The 21,600-nt window shown below is 39.3% G+C and overlaps 1 protein-coding gene across 1 annotated transcript in view; it reads right to left on the bottom strand.

Annotated features, from left to right (window-relative positions):
* Window positions 1–21,600, bottom strand: part of LOC113071043 (E3 ubiquitin-protein ligase rnf213-alpha-like) — a 123,221-nt gene that overhangs the window by 5,015 nt on the left and 96,606 nt on the right. The window contains exons 56-61 of the mRNA XM_026244408.1: window positions 14,168–14,342; window positions 13,985–14,079; window positions 6,588–6,839; window positions 5,547–5,679; window positions 5,054–5,134; window positions 4,762–4,942 (exon numbers count right to left, since the gene is read on the bottom strand). Coding sequence (XP_026100193.1) covers window positions 4,762–4,942; window positions 5,054–5,134; window positions 5,547–5,679; window positions 6,588–6,839; window positions 13,985–14,079; window positions 14,168–14,342 — 917 coding nt within the window. The remainder of the gene's footprint in view (window positions 1–4,761; window positions 4,943–5,053; window positions 5,135–5,546; window positions 5,680–6,587; window positions 6,840–13,984; window positions 14,080–14,167; window positions 14,343–21,600) is intronic.

The raw sequence follows: 21,600 nt of genomic DNA on the forward strand, positions 1-21,600 counted from the left end.
TTCTAATTCCATACATTACTAATATTTCTTTAACTTGTATTTCATGAGATCTGGTTTCTTTAAAGGTTCACTCATCGGGTTGCTATGGTTAAATGGAGTCTTGTCTGCAGAGTCTATCAAGCTTTTGCAGGAGTTAAGCCAGAGAATAGTTCTGTTTTACATTTCAGATATTTATGCTTATGTGTTTTTACACTCTGCATAAAACTTAACTACATTTGATTTTTACTAACCGTAAAAAGGTTAGTAAAGGGTTTTTTGGCCTTGGGCCAAAGCGGGCCAGCTGGGGCTAGAGGCGTGGTTATTAACAAAGGTGGGGTTTCTCCGCGTCTGGACAGCTCAGCATTGCAGATCATTTCAGAAAGATAACAGCAGTATTAAAGACTTTTTAAATTAAGTTGAGCTCAAAACTCACTCTTAGTCAGCAGCAAGTGCAATAACTTGATCCGATGTGGATTATAATCACTAAGCAAGGCAGAAATATTATAAGCAATGTAAAAGACTATGCACGCTAAACATTAACGTTACCATAGTAAACATGGTAAATATGACTGCTTGAAGAAATCAGATGTCAATTTCTTATTCTTTATCACAAATCGTGTATTTATTTAGTAACTTATATTATCTGTCATAAGTCTCCTCTCAAGAGTTTAGCTCCATGTAGCCTATCATAAAAATATAATAATGTTTTTTGTTCAGGAGCTTTTATAGAAATATAAATATTATTATTTATTCTAAATGTGACGTATAGGCTAACGTTACCGTTGCTACAAATAAACAGAAACCGACTCGACTGAATAAGCAGTCTATTTTCATAAGCGTTAAAAATAAATAAAAAAGAAAAAAAATTATTTCTGTGTGATTATTTTAAGTCCTGATAAATTAATTCATTATGATCAATGTATCACTTATTCTATAGTGAAACGTTGTTGCTGTTGAATTTGAATATTAAACAAAGCATGCAAACGACAGCTTTTATCATGTTCATTTTGTGATCGCACATGTTCCAGTGACTTCTTAGTTTTCAGATAACTTCTCTTTGTTGCTGAAATGATGAGGTTGCGTGTTGTTGTTCCTGAGAGGCGTGTAAAGGGCGGGTTTTAGTGAAGCACAGCGGAGCTTCAGGCCCTGACTGTGGAAATGCTGTGCTATTCTGAGCTCGGTGCTACTGACCCGATGTTATTAGCCCCACCCGGCCCGTTTTAAGTCCTGGCTCGCACTGGCCCGACAGTGGAAATGCGGCTATTTAGATTCCATGGCTGCAGATGCAGAGAACCATGGCTCTCGACTAATCTTTACACAGGTCACTCTTTGGACTGCCGCTATTATGAACGCAGGCTTTTTCAAGCTGAAGTATACAAGGTCATTCTCCTATTTGAGTTTTAGGTAAGATTTGGCTCAGTGCTTAGCATGCATGTGTTATAATCAAGGCTTGTTTATTTTTGTATCTACTGGTGTTGGTTCATTTCGTTTCCTCGTACCTATTGACTTCAGTCTTACTTGGCTGTTGCGGCCTTCACATTACATGGACTACTGTGGCAATTTGCATAATTCTGCTCTGATGGTCATCAGGTGAGTTTGTCCATTAATGTAAATGGAATTCAGCCTATTGTGGCCTTCACATATCACTGCCTATCGTGGACTTCCTTTAACATTGAGTATATCTTCTTATGGCCATGCTGATCTGGCTCATTTTCTATTTTTTGGGGGGGAATAGGTTTCCTGTGTGGGTTAGATGGAGTTTTATCAAGCGTGCACAGGAGTCTAGCCTAAAGAATGTTTATTTATCTGTGTATATGCTCTTTAAGTTGCTGCTAGAACCCTAATTCTACCTCTGTCATTTAACCTAAACTAATGGTCTCTCTTACACAATGCAATGGTTTAGAATTCATGTAATCCACCATCAAGCTGCTATGTACAGGATTGTCCTCTGCATCTGAGTTCTGTCAAAATCAGACTCAACTATTTCATGTAATACTCAAGGTACAGTATGATACTCTAAGAAAACTACTGGTGGTGGTTACTTTTCACATGCTTCTCATGTCCAGTCTATCACGGCTTTTCACATACAATGGTCTATCGTGGTCATCTACACACTAGGCTTTCACATCACATAGTTCATAGGAACATATGCAGGTTATCATTGCAACCCGTCGGGCACTCCCCTTACTTGGCCTATCGAGGCTTCACATTACTCACCCTATACCCTTTGCTCAATTTGGCTAATTGTGACCATCAGGTAAGTGTGACTATTATTGTTTATGTAACTGTCTATTATTGCCCTTCGCAAAATTGTCCTGTGATGGCTTTTCTCATTACATGAACTACGCTGTCTTTGTTTAATGTCATAATGTGGCCTGTCATTAGATAGCTCATACAGTCATTCATTTGTAAATATGTATGCATTTTGTTAAATGTAGTGCTGCAGGTTTAAGGTAAATTAAGCAAATACTGGTGGTGTTGTCACATGTATTCATTACATCTACTCTTTCACCGTCTCTCGCAGCCTTCCATCATGGCTTTTAGTGGCCATCCTCTCTACACCCTTCTGTAGCCTTTCTCTCATGGGTTATCAGGCCCTTTCTCTCTGTGGCTAGTTCGGCTCTATTTAGTCACCTTTAGAAGCTGTGGTCCATCACTGCTTCTATACACCAGCCACTACTGCTGTTGAATACTTTAATACTTTAAGCCCCCCTTCCTCAAATCTTACCCTGGAGGTCCAATGCACTGCAGCGTTTAGCTCCAACCCTGATTAAAGTCACCTGTCTGCCATTTTCGAATGATCCCAAAGACATTGATTGACACTGATTAGCATGCTCAGGTGTGTTTGATTAGGGTTAGCGCTAAACTCTGCAGGAAAGTGGACCTCGAGGTCCAGATTTGAGGATCCCTGCTTTAAGCTATAATTTGATACATTCTTGAATGCTTTTTATAATCACTTTTATTATGAGTAATTACAGCTTATCTTTTCTTTTTTTGTCCATATGTTCTAGGATCTTGTAAGAATTTCTTCGTCTGGTGGGTATTTAATTTTCTTCTTTCTTTTGGTGTATGCTCTGCCCTGTCTTCGTCTTCCACAGATGGGCTCAAGCTACGGATGGGGCCTACACCAAAATAATTCTGTTCTTTGTATTGGTTTTGTAAATAAATACTTCTGAGTTTTATCTTCACCTCCTAAGTTTATCTGGTAGAAATGCAAGGTCTGACCATGGGGTGAAGGTTTGGTTTAGGTCGGTTTAAAGCAGAAAAAATGTGTCTTCCTGATAAGCCTTTCATGCCAGAAGAACTAATCATCCAATCTTTAGGGCTCAGGACATATTGGACCCTCACGGCGGGCCGGGAAAGTATAGCCGTCATTTCCGGATCCGATTCAGGCATTGCTACAGTCGCAGAGGGCATCAGCACAGACAAATTTTCCTCTCCAGAAAGCTCCGTCTCACCCTCCGATGCAGCAATCGACATCCGATCGTTGGGAGGAGCGCCAAAGGATACTGCTGGTACACTCCTTGTAGAGGGCCCAACACATTCCTTTGGCAGCTCAACTGGCTGCAGAGTGCAAGAAGAGCGATAGTCCCCTGAGGGTTGGTTCCCTGGAGGAAACCATCACTGTTCCCATCACCCTCAGACCACCCGTGCTACTGTCTGAAGTAGCCCCTGCCTGACTGCCGCTATGCCGAGAACTAGATTGAAGCAGAGGCAAGGGAGCTCCGCCCCTTTTGAGGTAACGGAGCTTGGCCCACAGCTCCAAGATGCTCATGTTCCTGCAATGAGAACATGATTCACCCACGAATGCAACCTCAGCATGCTTAACGCCCAGTCACATGATGCAGCGATCGTGACCATCACCTGATGCAAGGTAACAAAGGTTTACAAAGACATAACATTGAGTTTTTCAAATGCTACGTTGCCTTTAAAAATACGCACCAGTGAATGAACTTTTAGGGAAAAAGCTCTTTTAGCGTGCTGAAGTGCACAGGGGAGATGGCTGGCTGCAACAAAAACAGGGGGTAGTGCAGCCTGATATGTGCAACCCACTCGACACGGTAACCACCACCGCTGAAGCGCCGTTCTGCCAACAGTAAGAGCTCTCAAAGAGTGCGCTGAACTCGTTCAGTCTCTTTCTCTCAGTAGAATAGTCAGGAGCAAAATGATGTGATTGCGGCAGCTGGATGCAATCATCACATCCCAATATCTGTTGGCTCGTTAAGTTTACACTCGAAGTAGATTTCAATCAGGACCACTTCCGTCAAGTATATTTATGACAATTATGTTGCATACACTTAGTGTTGGCGGTATGGTTATGTTCTGGGCAACACTCCACATGCCTCTCCATGCAGCCATAGTTGGACAGAGCAGTGAGAGCAGCAAGACAAAGGTTTTTCTGATTGTGATGGATGATTAAGGGCATTTGGGCTTTGTTTTCCCTCCTCTTTATATTTCTGTGAATCAGGAAGCAATGGCTGGATAATTTAATGTTTATAATCACCCTGGAGTGCTCAGAATTGTGAATATGAATGGGAATATACTTCAGAGATATTTTAGTCATAAGAATTTATAGGGGTGCCAATAATTGTGTCCAACGTATATTTGAGGAAAACATTTATTTCATAATGATATTTCCCCCCATTTTAAATTCTTACTATTCAATGAAAGGTTAGATTTTTGTGAATTTTTAAAATAAAAGATTAAAAGGATTAACAATGCAGATTAATTTTCACAGCCTTTACCAAGAGTGCCGGTATTTTTGGCATCTGAATTCCTTACCCAGACTCCTCTCCGGTGTGTTTTTCCACAGTGTACACAAGGTCATTGTGAAGGGCGATGAGGTAGCTGACGAGGGCCGTGGAGCACAGGCCCAGACCATGTCTCTGCGGCAGCAGCACCTGCAGGTCAGAGTCCAGAGCCAGATCTTCTTGAGTGTATTCAGCCGGCAGCTTTATCTCTCCTGACAGAAAAAGATTCATTCGTCAACAGAAAACAGTAAACATTGCTCACCTATCCAAGAAATGATTCAACAGTGGTCTGAAACAGGGTTAGTAAGTAAGGGCTGGTTTACCTGTAGTGGCAAGAGATACCCTGAGTTGGTTCCATGTTGACAAGAAGATGTTTATGCACTTTTTGTACCAAACTAGTGAAGCTGTTGGTCGAAAATATGACAATATTACTGAATAATGAACATAATCATTATTCATGCTTGCATGATTGCTGAACACTTTTGCACAAAAATGGGTAAATTAACCACTAACAAGCTTGCTGAAATGATTAATAACAATTAATTTATCATTAATCAATCATGAACATCCTCATGCTGACCCTAAGACAGCGCTGGAAAACATTGCCCATTTAGATACACTTTCCTGCAGAGATCAAACGCCAAAGTGATCAAACTTTAGATTTTGACCTTGTTTCATTTGTTCATGTGTGTTTGCTTGGGGCTGGAGCGAACTCTGCAGGAAACTGAATCTCAAGGGCCATAGTTACCCACCCCTGCACCAAGATAAAATTTAGCCATGGCAAATGACTTCTTCATTCTCCAAAATGGCCAGTACCTTCTTTATGGCTATCCAGAAACTCTCCAATGGTTTTGAAGGTTAGGTCTGTCATGTTCTGAAACTTCTTTACCAAATCCATCTGGAGAACCAAGATGTCAGGAAGGAACCTCACTAGCCGTAACTCTGCTTCCTAAAATAAAGTGCAATAGCTAGATCAGATAAACAATAATTTATTATATTTCACAAACAATCCACAACACTCCTCACCCAACAAGAAAACCATTAGGGTAGAGTCCTATGGAAGCCTCCTCTGAACTCCTGCTAACCCCAGATCTAGCACATGCATCTGATTACCATAGATAATCTAGAGATCATTTTATGACACTCACTTAATTCATTATAAAACAGATAACATAAAGCCCATTAAAAAGGACTTCTTTCCATTAATTAATTGACAAACCTTTCTATGTATGTACAAGCATATTCCCCGGACATATCTTACTGTTGTATATTGTCTTACATATTGTATACTATTTTATGCATGCCTCATGATTGAACCACTAGATAAATTAACCTTATCTATATAATGCTTGATATCAAAATAATCCTCATTTAAGTAACTATTTACTAGTGTATATAACACACTTATAACATGCATTGCATGCTTGTTTTATTTATCAGAGTATACCAAACTGCCAGTCCACTCTGATCAGGAAAATGAGTCATCTTCCAAAACAAAGAAACTTCTTCTTGTCTCAAATGAAAACTTTTTTATTGGTCAAGCCAGGAGGTGTGATATCTGTAGAATTTAAAAGGCCTTTACATCAGTGCCCAATTCTGCATGTAATCTGATGACTTGGCACAATTTAAGAATGTTTTTCTGTGAAAACAATCTTGTTTATCCAACTGTATATTAGTGTAACTTGTTTAACCCGTAATCCTAATTTATGTCCAAAAGAAAGTTTCCTAAAGATCATACAAAGTCACTTTTCTGCTATTTTTTCTGTGATTCCTCTACACCTATTTACCTTTATATATTTTTTCCCATGCTGCTTCATTATAGTAAAATTACTTCATACAAGCCTGCCAGTATCTTACCTTTTGAAGGAACCTCCAGAGTATTGGTAAAGTGTCCCGGCCATTGTTTTGCTCCACAGTGTTGGCCAGACTCAACAACGAGACCTTTCTCCTGCAGCTCCAGATGGATGAATTATGGATTAGGACGTTCTGGGGCAAAGAGCTCAGGAAAAGCTCTGGTTTCCCAAATGTCAGCTTCATCACTGCATTAGAAGACACTCGCTCATCTTCCCTGATTAGTTCATTCACTTTCTTTAGCTGTTGCTCCAGAACCTGAGAAAAGAAAAAGGTCAAAGAATGGAAAGCAGAGCTTCAACTAATAATCATTTCAGTAATCCAGAGGTTGACTAAGTTTTTCGTCAGCCAAACTCCTTAGACGGGGTGAAATAAAGAGAGATCCCAAAGATCCACCCAAATCCAATTCATAACTATGTTTGAAAATGGATATGAGCTATAGGGGTGCTCTGATCATTTGGGTACCAACGGCTATCAGCAGATTATCAGTTCTTATGAATGTGAGAGTTATGGCAAATATGACATGCTTGCAGTGGCACTATCTCAGATTCTGAGTCTCTAGAATGTGAGGGAAAACACATTTACAGACATACTATGTTCAGAGTAGTGATCGACCGATATTGGTTTTTTATAACCGATACCGATTATTTGTATGTTTATGTACCCGATAACCGATATGCAGAACCGATATTTATTTACTGTTATACTTCTGTTTCTGACAATTATTACAACACAAATGAGCTGAAAAAAACATTTTATTTATAACAATCACTCCCCCCTTGCATACAAAAAAACTTTATATTTATACACAAATAAATAGAGGGGTCTGAGTCCAAAAAATTTAAGCACACTGTTACTAAGTGTCTTTGTTTTAAAATAAAAGCTTTGATGAGGTAAAAAAATAAAAACAGGTAAAAAAATAAAGCACAAAAATGATTCTAACATATTGGTGGGGGCGGGAGGGCTATTTAGGAGTGCATAGCTATTTACTCCTAGTTAAGCAGAACTAGGTTTTAGTGTAGAAAACAGAGTCTTTCAGCATTCTGCCCTGTAAGCCTGCTTCCTTCAAAAATGTCATGCAGTGGCCGTGCTTGAGGCTTCCTGATCATCAACCCAGCAGGTGCTGAGAAATATGAACGAACTTTTTTTCCCGAGACTATATAAAGTTAAACAGCACTTGTCAGTTGGCATTTTATGATCTAGATTCAATCTAACGTTAGATCATGAAATGCCAACTGACAAAGTGCTGTTTGACTATAATTTAATCAACCGCGATCGCGCATGGAGATAATAAATAATTAATTTCCACAAAGCGGTAGGCTATATTTATATGTGTATTAGCGAAATAATTGTTATGTAGTAAATGATAATATAATCTAGTGTGTTTAAACAAGATAATCTTGTCAAAAGTTTCATTCAGTCGCCGTGCTTAAGCCTCCAGATCATCCGTCAGTTGCTAAGCAATATGAACGAACTTTCTCTTCTAGACTAATGGTGAGCAAATACAACAGATAGAGAATTAAATTCAACGCTTTTATTTTCAACATGCACTCATTCTTGTCTGTTTTATTTAATTCATGTAAAGATACGTCTTTATTGGGGCAGGACATGATGAATTACACTACGTGACTCAATGAGTTCGTCTCAATTGTTTAGAAACAAGCTGCATAAATTAACTATATCAGGAATTTATGTCTCAGATCTCATTTGTGCATGTCTGTTATGTTAAATAAAGTTGATTAATTAAAGCAAACCAAGTAGAACATATATTTACCTGTGCACTGAGTTGTTGTTGACTGATCTCCTCAGACACCCGGGCTGCAATGGCGGAAATCTCAAAACGGCCACAAGATGGCGCCGTAAATCGGCGAATCCGATATTACAAAACCGATACCCGATTATGGAAAAATGCTTAAATATCGGGAAAAATATCGGTAAACAGATACATCGGTCGATCACTAGTTCAGAGTCTTTGTCCCAGAGAGACAAAAGCACTTTGACCTCTCTGATCTTGAGTCTCTGGCCCAGAGAGGCAGAAGACATACAGACATTTGTAACAAGTTCAAGGTCCTGCAAGCAAGCCTTCAGCACTGCATGTTTCAAAGAGAGCACACACTTTGCTCACATGATCAGCTTGTGCATATAAGTTTAAAGTGAATGCAGCAAACTCCATCTTCACCTGTGTTGTGAGTATCAAATGCTTTTGGGAATGCAATGGGCACCAGTTATGCTTTGTTTTTACATTTCCAACATTATTATTTTTTTTACAGTGCAATTGTATTACGTGTGTTGTATTATGTCCTTCTAAAAAGAAGATGATGAACTTCTTCAATGTCGTCTCGGGATGGGAACTGTTAGTTTGCAAATGGCTAATAAGGCCAATCCAGGCCCTGAAGTGTCTCTGACAAACGGAGCAGATCATGTGAGCTGGAGTGCTCTGTCATTTGATTGCTGCTTTCTCTAGCTTTGCATACTGCAGGGTTTCACATACATTGATTTATTTGTGGTGGGCCACCACAAGATCTAAACTGATCGTCACAAATAGATATTCAAAAAGGCTTTGACTTCGTTGAACAAACATGAACACTGCACGTAAAAAAAAAAAAAAAACTGGCACAGGTGTTTTTATATCACTGTATTTCAGAAGAAAGCCGACTGTTTTGAGAAAATGGGTTCTCGGGCTGGCAATACCACGACTGAGGTGTCCTTGAACAAGGCACCGAACCCCCAACTGCTCACCAGGCGCCGCAGCATAAATGATGCCCACTGCTCCGGGTGTGTGTTCACAGTGTGTGTGTGTGTGTGTTCATGGTGTGTGTGTGTGCACTTTGGATGGGTTAAATGCAGAGCACAAATTCTGAGTGTGGGTCACCATACTTGGCTGAATGTCACTTCACTTCACTTTCACTTTGTATACAGCCGTTACCGTAGAAAACTCTCTCTCCCACTCTTAAAGCGCTTCCTTTTAGCAAAAAATGAATTTGCATATATATATGGGGGGGGGGGGGGTGCTGCCACAAATAGAATGTAAGGGTGTGGGAAACACTGTACTGCTCTTTTTTTTCTTTGCAGTTTCACTGTGCATCTGCTCTGAGACCATGGCCTCATTTAATACAGCAAGGTAAACCTCTTTTTCTGTCCACCTTGCAAGCATGTACCTCTTTTCAGCTCTCCATACAGGATGCGTTTTGGTAAGCGTTCATTTGGCATTCTCACAATATGACCAGCCCAGCAGAGCTTAGATTTTTGCAACAATGTGGAGATACTGGGCACACTTGTACTTTCAAGTATTTCTGTGTTGGGGACTTTATCCTGCCACTTCACTTTTAACAATTTATGCAGACAGCAGAGATGGAAACGATTCAGCTTCTGTTGGTACACTGTCCAAGTTTCAGAGGCATAGAGGAGGGAAGACAGGACTACTGCTCTATGGACCTTCAGCTTGGTGGTGACACTAATTCTTTTATGTTCTGTGTCTTAGCCTATGGCTACCAGGGGAAGAAACTAATCCCTTGTAGGTGCTGTCAGCCATTGTCCATGTTGTGGGTGTCCTCTAAAATGTGTGTCTTAACCCTATGGGGTCTAAGGGGTAAGAATTTTGACATCCCCTGAAAAATGTCTTTGTAAAAGGTTAGATAAAGCTTGGCCCTCCCACACAGGCACTAGTCTGCAGGAGGAATCTAAGCGAACACTAGAGAGAGGTGGAATCTTATACCAGCCTGGGTGTCCTTGGGTAGGTGGCGCCGCTCCTCCCAGGATTATGTTTCATCCAGCAGTCATCATCTGCTGGAACAGGGTCTTAGGGACGATGAGCTGGATCTTATACATGCCCCCCCCCCCTCAAGTTCCTGGAGAGTGTGGCAATCACCCTGCTTGCTACACAGTTGCTCTCTGGAGAAGGGCAGGATGGAGAAGATGTTGTTGAAGTCTGGCCCCTTTAGAGTAGTGGCACAGTATTCTGTGAAACCAGGGGTTGACGTGGAAGGCACTGGGCTGGTCTTCACAATGAGAGGTGGCTTTTGGATCCTTTGTCTGCTCCAGCTGTTTCGCCCATTTCTTCCTCTTGTAACAATCGATGACCTCTCTCTCGCCACGGCATCCTTGATAGATTCCTCCTTTTTGTCAAATTTAAAATCTCCAGCCTCTCTAAGAAACACTTCACGGATAAGAATACTTTCAACGGAGTCTCTAAAAACCTTCTCCAGTTTAAAAACAATGATTTAAAGAGCATAAACCTCAGCGCAAAGCTGTACACACTCACAGTGATGTAAAACCCTTTCATTATTAAAACCAGTAAATGTACTTAAAGAAGCAGCATTAACTTGATTTGTCATCATCTTAAAACACTTATCTCAACACAGCGTTTAAAACATTTATACGTTCCCCGTACGGGTCACCATATGTAACGTTCAGCCTTATCGCCCCGAATTACATGGATTTAAAATGGGTCAGATTAAACTGTGTGAGGTAAAATTTGTGTTTTAAAAAGATTATACAATAACAAATGTAGAATTAATTAATAAAGTGTCTTTACTATATCCACAGGGAACTTAAAACAATACAATAATAGAAATCCTAGGCTGTTAAAAGTACAGAGTCAATTCCATGTCAATTCCATACAGTTAAAATAATCCTCAAGCGTGTTGTAAATTCCAATGTAAAAGTGTCCACCGGTGTATATACAGTCCAAATAAGTGAAAATTCAAATAACAGTGAGATGCTGGAGTGGCAAGTCTTTAAAAGCAACTCCTCAATCCAGTGTGTTTAGTGATTTGGTCTGTTACCCTGATTGTTTGTCATGGTGCCTCCTTTATACTGCTTGAGCACTCCCTGCATTCAGGGCACAGTCCTCAGCAAATAAAAAGTCACATAGTCTGACTTCATGGACCTTTTGTCTTGGCCTGAAGGCAATGCAGATTAAACAACTTGTCATCTGTCCTGGATTTGATGTCGATGCCAGGGTCAGTGTCCAGAAAATCATCCGTCAGCATTGCAGAAAACATCATGTTGAACAGTGTAGGGGCAAGCACACAGCCTTGTTTCACTCAATTCATAACTGGGAAGGGAGCAGATTGATCTCCATCATCAAGCACATCTGTCTGTTTCCTTTGTGTTTGTTGAGGTGCACTATGGTGGCATCCTTGAAGTCTTGAGGGAGAGTGCCTTGCACCCACATTCATTGGAATAGTTCTATCAGCTTGTTACACAGGCATGGTCCAGCAATTTTGTAAATCTCAGATCATCATTGACAGTGACCTGTGGTAACCTGTTGATCGCTTCTTTACAGATGTGGGATGAGTTGTTGATGACTGCATCTAAATGCTCCACCCACTGCTCAAGTATCTGATTTTTTTTTGATCTGTGTTGTTCTATCCACAGTGAGATCAGGGGATGAGCTGACAGGTTGGGGTCTGGATTTCGGGTCTTTCCAGGTCAGCAAATCATCTTCCATTTTTTTAAGTATGCAGTCTTCTTTGGAGTGTTTTTAAGTTCATCTTGCTGATGACAAATCTATGGTCAGTCCCGCAGTCAGCTCAACACATGGATTTTGTCACCCATTACATCCTGTCTGTCCCTCCTCCTTATGATAACAAAGTCAATAAGGTGCCAGTGCTTAGAACGCGGATGCATCCATGAAAGTGATGGGAAGTTGGATTCTTTTCCACAAACCGGTTCTTTCGGATGGTTTGATTCATTGAACCGGTTGAAAAAAACAGTTCACCGGTTCTTTTACGCTCGACGTAATGACGTCATTGGCGATGACGTAATGGCGTCACGTCTATCAAACATTCAAATATATGAAGTTAGTAATCATAACTTTAGTCAGTTAAAAACCTCATAATCATGAAAAGTTTACAATTAAGTTTTGCAACAATGCACCCAAATACAGTAACAGCAACAATGTGCACACAAGGATTTAAGTCTTGAAGATATAAAGTAAATAAATTAGGTGTCAACAGCGCAGAAATCATGATCCATTTACTATACATAATCCATTGCGATGTATTTGTTATTTAATTAAAACTTAAGTTTTGCCAGATTGCCCTTGATTCAAGCCTTCGGTTTACCCGCACTCATAACATTAGCACAGAATCAGTTCAGAATCAATCACCAAAAGAATCAGTTCGGTTCAGACGCTCTGTGTGTCGGTCTGCTTCACGCTGAATCACACATGCGCAGTGTCATCAGCTCCTCGATTCTCGAATCGGACGCGTTCAGTAAAATAAAAATAACTTAAAAGAGCAGTCTCGCTGCACAATTACCATTTTAAATCACAAACTGTACTATATAAGTTTTATTTTATTTTATTTTTAAGCTGAAAGCAAATATCTAGGCTATTCCTACTGTTTCAATACAAAACTGTGACATTCATCCACTGACGCTCTTTAATCAGCAGTGGTAAATCCGGAAACGTTTACTTGCCAACAACCCGCCAAAATAAAAGCCTGCTGATTTTAAGTTTGAATATGATGAAAACGCTTTTGTTTATTTATTTTCAGATTCTTTTTTCCAAAGCGACTTAAAACATACATACACAACTCTTCTTAAAGGGGCAAACAAAGTTGTAGGAAATATTAGCATTTTATTTTTAAGTTTATTTACTATAAAATAAATTCATTTGTATTTAATACTAGGACTGTTTTTTATTTTAAATAATATCACACACTATTATTTAGTTTATTTACTATTATTTAATGTTTTAAAAAACTAAAAATTGTAATAATATTATAACTATTATTAATTCATTTTTTTATAGTTGCATTTAATGAGTGACGCTATATCCAGTGTGAGGACCAAACCAAATCTCCAGGTTCTCTTATGAGAACCAGGCTGAAAAAATTATGTGCACCCTGCTAATAGCTCTGTGTAACATTGCTACAGTGAAAGTGACGTGACATACAGCCAAGTATGGTATTCGTGCACTGCATTTAACCCATCCGAAGTGCACACACACACCATAAACACGGTGGTTCGATGCCTTGCTCAAGGGCACCTCAGTCGTGGTATTGAGGGTGGAGAGAGGAATGTACATTCATTGGATTACTGCTTTTTGCCTGTCTCGAGCACTGCCTGTATTCCTGACCATCCATATGCCTGTTGATATGGATTTACTGTTTCAATAAACTTCTGCAAATGGATTCAAACCCAACCTCAAGCTGATTCTGTTACATAAAGTGCACTAGATTGACTCATTTAACTTTAAAATGTGTATAATTTTACTCCTAGAACACAGAGGTAAAAAATTAATAAAATTAAAAAAGTTTTTTTTGTTTTCACTAATTGTCTATACATTTCAGACAAAATTAAAAAAATAAGGGAAATACATGAGAAAATGCAAAATCAAACATGATACACTGAATATTCTAGATAAATAATAGACTAAAAGAAAGCATGTTGTTCACCTTCAGTTGATGTGTAATTACATCAGTATTCATGGCATTTTCCCATCCATTTCTTGCATCTTTAGAGGAAAGGTTTATATCATAAGGAGCAGGCCCTGTTTATAATAACAAAATGTTACATTTCTTGAATTTCTGTGATCCATATGGTATGTGGGAATGTAAGGTGAGTTGTAAGGCTCTTACACTGGCTGGTCTGACGGGGTTCAAGTAGACTGTGGATGGTCAAATGGATGGTACTGACTGTATCATCCACTCCTTTACCCAGAGCTCTGCTCAGCTGCTCCATGTCCTTCAACAGATGGGCCATCAGGAATGACCCAGGATCCGGCACAGCAGGCTTGATGATCTGCATGACACTCTACACAGACACATGCAAGAAAATGGAATTAAGATAGTTAAAGTTGCTCTCACTAAGTTACCTTACATTTTATTTAAATGCATGTTATAAAATAATAAAAAATAATAAATAGAAACAAAAGCACAAAATAATCGGGATACAAATGCATATGTAGCAAACAGTATTTTTCGTCCTGAGAACTGTTACACCTCTTTTCAAAAAGATTTTAATCTCGTAATGTCTAATCAGGGTCTCATAACTGGACATACTGTAAGTGTCATAACTAGACAGTCTTCTCTCTGGTGATGTATGCAGGACTCATGTCAATTAATGTGCTTAAACTCCACCCCACATCTGCCCCCATTATTGAGTTATTAAAAGCATTATTAAAGCCCACATCTCAAAATTGAGTAATCAACTGATCCATAGAAAACATAGAATCCTTCTATGATCCATAGAAGTCCCCACCCTATAATTTTTTCCTTTTTTTACAAATAATTCTTCTAGGGAACTTCACGCTGGGTCCCCTAGGGAACACACTAGGGAATGGCAGGTGTCTGAAGCACATGTAAAACAAGGCCAATCCTATTGGTCCACGTAGCCCATGTGACATCATAGGTGTGTGCCTAGAAGAATAAAAGGGCACCTGCTGAATATGTCACCAACTTTTGTCTCAAGGAGCCATCTATTGCAAGCAGTGTGTACTACGTCTGATAATCTGGGTGAGCATTTCAAGAAGTGTGTGCCCCCGTGTCAGGGGCATAGCCATCTTTTCAGAAGTGAGGGGGACAGAAATGTTTTAATTATTATTATTATTATTTTTAATTATTTTTTTTTATTGAAAGGGGTAAAGCAATCTACAGTGAAATCATGAAAGTTACATTTTTCCTCCTATTTTTAACTATAACAACGCCCCTCAACACCCAAACATCCCTTCCCTGGGCAGCTTAAATACAACAGAATAACATAGCGTCTGGTTACAAAGGCAAAATATAACCATTATGTCACTACACCATCTCAAGGCATGTACCCATGCATACCAACCAAAACAAAAGTACTGATGATAAAAGTATCATTATAAATGCATACATAAAAGAGAGAGAGAGAGAGAAAAAATAATAATAATAACATTTTTGTCATTCTGTGAGAAACTACACTGAGATCAAAAGAGCAGATACAGCATCACAAAAAAGTGTAAAGAGAGTGTAAGGGAAACAGGTCAATTTAGCTCAAAGGGAATCATTTAAGATTTTAAAGGGAATTTGAACAGAATCACTGTTTCATGCCTGATCACTGAGACGCCCTGCGGTTCACTGAACGAGCCGTTTAACATCAAATCTGCGCTGGATACTAATATCCAAACTATAGTGAAACACTATCAATTAGCACAGTAACAAGATCGGCAGTTTAAGACATTAACTTGTAAGCACAAAACACAAGATACTTCTCTTTTCAATATGAATAAGGCTTTATTAGATAAATCTAAGACATATAAACTAATCTAGCACATAAACGCACGCACACACACATTCACACAAGTTGCAGGAAGATATAAAGTTAGGGAAAGATGAGTTTCAGAGAATGGAAATATGGAATCCCAAGTTTACAGCAATACGTTAAATTGCATAGACATGAACAGCCATCAATCACGTAATTAGCCCTTGCATTGAGTTCCTCAATGTGACTAAAATTATATTAGATACACCAGCACAAATGTCTGAAGGAACATAGCCTGTGTAAAGTTGTCGTTGAAAGGGGTTTCCCGATGTCGCTGATTGGCTGGAAGTTCAGTAGTCGCTGAAATGACGTCTTAGGAAGCCCGTGCTTGGGCGTTGGCTGAAGATGGAGTTGTGTGGCTGGTTGAAGTTGAACGCGCAGACGAGGTCAGACGGCGTTACAAAACTTAACTCAGAACACGAAACTCTCAAACGGAAAAGAAAAGAAATAAAGTTTGACGAGACTAGGTGGTGTTTCTTCTCATCGTGGCTAAGTAGCAGCAGGCGTGCAGGCTGAAGCACGCTGGAACCGCGCTCAAAGAACAGTGATGACAAACATCATGACTAGAAGACTAGATGTTAAACGGCTTGTTCAGTGAATCGCAGTGATCAGCCGTGAAACAGTGATTCTGTTCAAATTCCCTTTAAAATCTTAAATGATTCCCTTTGAGCTAAATTGACCTGTTTCAAGCACGATGTCAGACACTGTAATATGCTCTGGTCCCCTCCCTGCTTACCGTGGTGACAAGATGCATAGCAGATTGTCATCACTCAATGGCTGGATGTCTAAGTGGTGCCCACAGAATAACATAGGTTTCATAGACAATTGGACGAGCTTTTGGGGCAGACCTGACCTGTTTAAAAGAGATGGTCTTCATCCCTCCTGGGGTGGTGCTGCTCTTCTGTCTAGAAATATGGCAAATAGTCTTTATACTTGACTAACTGGGGCCCAGGTCAGGAAGCAGACAGACTGGCTAAACCGACCGTCTGCTAGCTGCCTCCCGTCACAGAGGTCAGTTAATTCTCAGCACATAGAGACTCTTTCACCTAGATATCACACTATAGAGACTATGTCTGTTCCACGAACTAGAAAATACAAAAAACGTCCAAACCAAGTTAAGGTTAACAATTTAATTGAGGTTCAACAAATAAAAAACAAATGCAATATGGATAAACAAATGATAAAGATTGGCTTATTGAATATCAGATCCATTTCTACGAAAACACTTTTTGTAAATAATATGATAACTGATCATAATATAGATGTGCTCTGTTTGACAGAAACTTGGCTAAAACCTGATGATTACATTATTTTAAATGAGTCCACCCCCCAAGATTATTGTTATAAACACGAGCCGCGTCTAAAAGGCAAAGGGGGAGGAGTTGCTTCAATTTATAACAACGTTTTCAGGATTTCTCAGAGGGCAGGCTTCAAGTATAACTCGTTTGAAGTAATGGTGCTTCATATAACATTATCCAGAGAAACCAATGTTAATGATAAATCCCCTGTTATGTTTGTACTGGCTACTGTATACAGGCCACCAGGGCACCATACAGACTTTATTAAAGAGTTTGGTGATTTTACATCCGAGTTAGTTCTGGCTGCAGATAAAGTCTTAATAGTTGGTGATTTTAATATCCATGTCGATAATGAAAAAGATGCATTGGGATCAGCATTTATAGACATTCTGAACTCTATTGGTGTTAGACAACACGTTTCAGGACCTACTCATTGTCGAAATCATACTCTAGATTTAATACTGTCACATGGAATTGATGTTGATAGTGTTGAAATTATTCAGCCAAGTGATGATATCTCAGATCATTATTTAGTTCTGTGTAAACTTCATATAGCCAAAATTGTAAATTCTACTTCTTGTTACAAGTATGGAAGAACCATCACTTCTACCACAAAAGACTGCTTTTTAAGTTATCTTCCTGATGTATCCGAATTCCTTAGCATATCCAAATCCTCAGAACAACTTGATGATGTAACAGAAACTATTGACTCTCTCTTTTCTAGCACTTTAAATACAGTTGCTCCTTTACGCTTAAGGAAGGTTAAGGAAAACAGTTTGACACCATGGTATAATGAGCATACTCGCACCCTAAAGAGAGCAGCCCGAAAAATGGAGCGCAGCTGGAGGAAAACAAAACTAGAGGTATTTCGTATTGCTTGGCGGGAAAGTAGCATATCCTATAGAAAAGCATTAAAAACTGCTAGATCTGATTACTTTTCTTCTCTTTTAGAAGAAAACAAACATAACCCCAGGTATTTATTCAATACAGTGGCTAAATTAACGAAAAATAACCACAGCAACACCACAGCAGTAACGAATTTATGAACTACTTTACTTCTAAAATCGATACTATTAGAGATAAAATTGCAACCATTCAGCCGTCAGCTACCGTATCATATCAGACAGTGCACTATAGACCCCCTGAGGAACAGTTCCACTCATTCTCTTATATAGGAGAGGAAGAATTGTATAAACTTGTTAAATCATCTAAACCAACAACATGTATGTTAGACCCTATACCATCCAAGCTCCTAAAAGAGGTGCTTCCAGAAGTCATAGATCCTCTTCTGACTATTATTAATTCCTCATTGTCATTAGGATATGTCCCCAAAACCTTCAAACTGGCTGTTATTAAGCCTCTCATAAAAAAGCCACAACTTGACCCCAGAGAACTTGTTAATTATAGACCAATCTCGAATCTCCCTTTTCTGTCCAAGATACTAGAAAAGGTGGTATCCTCACAATTATATTCCTTATTAAAGAAAAATGGTATATGTGAGGATTTCCAGTCAGGATTTAGACCGTATCATAGTACTGAGACTGCTCTCCTTAGAGTTACAAATGATCTGCTCTTATCATCTGATCGTGGGTGTATCTCTCTATTAGTTTTATTGGATCTTAGTGCTGCGTTTGACACAATTGACCACAACATTCTTTTGCATAGACTTGAACACTTTGTTGGCATCAGTGGAAGTGCATTAGCATGGTTTAAATCGTACTTATATGACCGCCATCAGTTCGTAGCAGTGAATGAAGATGTATCATATCGATCACAAGTGCAGTATGGAGTACCTCAAGGCTCAGTACTAGGGCCGCTACTCTTCACGCTTTATATGTTACCCTTGGGAGATATCATCAGGAAACATGGTGTTAGCTTTCACTGTTATGCTGATGATACTCAGCTCTATATTTCCTCGCAGCCTGGTGAAACACACCAATTTGAAAAACTAATGGAATGCATAGTCGATATAAAAAATTGGATGATGAGTAATTTCTTACTGCTAAATTCAGAAAAAACAGAGGTGTTAATCATAGGGCCTAAAAACTCTGCTTATAATAAACTAGAACACTGTCTAAGACTTGATGGTTGCTCTGTCAATTCTTCGTCATCAGTTAGGAACCTAGGTGTGCTACTTGATCGCAATCTTTCCTTAGAAAGACACGTTTCTAGCATTTGTAAAACTGAATTTTTCCATCTCAAAAATATATCTAAATTACGGCCTATGCTCTCAATGTCAAATGCAGAAATGTTAATCCATGCATTTATGACTTCAAGGTTAGACTATTGTAATGCTTTATTGGGTGGTTGTTCTGCACGCTTGGTAAACAAACTACAGCTAGTCCAAAATGCAGCAGCAAGAGTTCTTACTAGAACCAGGAAGTATGACCATATTAGCCCGGTCCTGTCCACACTGCACTGGCTCCCTATCAAACATCGTATAGATTTTAAAATATTGCTTATTACTTATAAAGCCCTGAATGGTTTAGCACCTCAGTATTTGAATGAGCTCCTTTTACATTATACTCCTCTACGTCCGCTACGTTCTCAAAACTCAGGCAATTTGATAATACCTAGAATATCAAAATCAACTGCGGGCGGCAGATCCTTTTCCTATTTGGCTCCTAAACTCTGGAATAACCCACCTAACATTGTTCGGGAGGCAGACACACTCTTGCAGTTTAAATCTAGATTAAAGACCCATCTCTTTAACCTGGCATACACATAACATACTAATATGCTTTTAATATCCAAATCCGTTAAAGGATTTTTAGGCTGCATTAATTAGGTAAACCGGAACCGGAAACACTTCACATAACACCGTACTTTCTACATCATTAGAAGAATGGCATCTACGCTAATATTTGTCTGTTTCTCTCTTGTTCCGAGGTCACCGTGGCCACGAGATCCAGTCTGTGTCCAGATCAGAGGGTCACTGCAGTCACCCGGATCCAGTACGTATCCAGACCAGATGGTGGATCAGCACCTAGAAAGGACCTCTACTGCCCTGAAAGACAGCGGAGACCAGGACAACTAGAGCCCCAGATACAGTTCCCCTGTAAAGACCTTGTCTCAGAGGACCACCAGGACAAGACCACAGGAAACAGATGATTCTTCTGCACAATCTGACTTTGCTGCAGCCTGGAATTGAACTACTGGTTTTCGTCTGGTCAGAGGAGAACTGACCCCACCAACTAAGCCTGGTTTCTCCCAATGTTTTTTTCTCCATTCTGTCACTGATGGAGTTTCGGTTCCTTGCCGCTGTCGCCTCTGGCTTGCTTAGTTGGGGTCACTTCATCTACAGCGATATCACTGACTTGATTGCAAATAAAAACAGACACTATTTCAACTGAACAGAGATGACATAACTGAATTCAATGATGAACTGCCTTTAACTATCATTTTGCATTATTGAGACACTGTTTTCCAAATGAATGTTGTTCAGTGCTTTGACGCAATGTATTTTGTTTAAAGCACTATATAAATAAAGGTGATTGATTGATTGATTGAAGCAAAAGCTAAGAAGCAAAGCTAAAAGCTAAAACTAAAAGCAGACATGACTAATAGCAGCAGCAAGGCTAGAACTAAAAGCAAGATTTTATGGTGTCCTAAGTATTTAAACTGGCCTGTTGGCCACACCTCAAATGTTGTCTTGACCAATCAGATATTGTCTTGGCTCAGGGGTATCATAAATCATATGTTTATCTTACCAAGCATGTGGTCCGAATTTTTCCACTCTTGCAGGGTATAATTTTGGACATGATTCCTATAATCGAATATGATAGATTTGACCAATAATTGATTGTCTGGACTAATTCAAGCAAGCAGATTCGATTACGTAGATACTAGGCATGACTATGTATCCTTAAGCTATCCCATAGTTATCAAAAGACTTACACAATAAGTGATTATAACATGATAGTCAAATGTGTGGGTTACACATAAATGAATATGGAGTGAAGCGATGGACTGATTCATTTATCAGTCTTTTTGAGTTCATTCTGGTCCATATATATGTACAAAAGACAGTTTCTTTGCCATTCTCTTGACAAATATTTCTGTGAAGACAAAGGTTTAAAGCCCTTCCCCCTTAGGAATTTCAGTCTGGTTCTGCTAGGTGGGGGAGGTCAATGGAAGTGTTTAACTTGATCTCCTGGGTTTACATGTGATGTCCAACGTTGCATTTCCATTACGAACAACAAATTTGACACCAAATTTCTCTTCTTCGAATTGAAATTGTAAATAATTGTTCTAGTGGTGTTAATGTTGAAAGCTGTTGTGTGAACAAGTTGGCTGGTTTGTATCTTGCTTGGGACAGAATGTTTTATGACTTCCTGAGGAATTCGGCTCGTGGGTAAACTACAGCCCTGATCAACTCTTTAATTTGTCTGGTTCGAGTCATTTCTGTTACAAGAGGGATACATGGAAAATAGGTTAACTAGCTAATTCTTTCAGATTTTTAAAATATGACAAAATAGGTTCCC

The sequence above is a fragment of the Carassius auratus genome, unplaced genomic scaffold (assembly GCF_003368295.1).
Source record: "Carassius auratus strain Wakin unplaced genomic scaffold, ASM336829v1 scaf_tig00005797, whole genome shotgun sequence".
NCBI classification, from domain to species: Eukaryota; Metazoa; Chordata; class Actinopteri; order Cypriniformes; family Cyprinidae; genus Carassius; species Carassius auratus.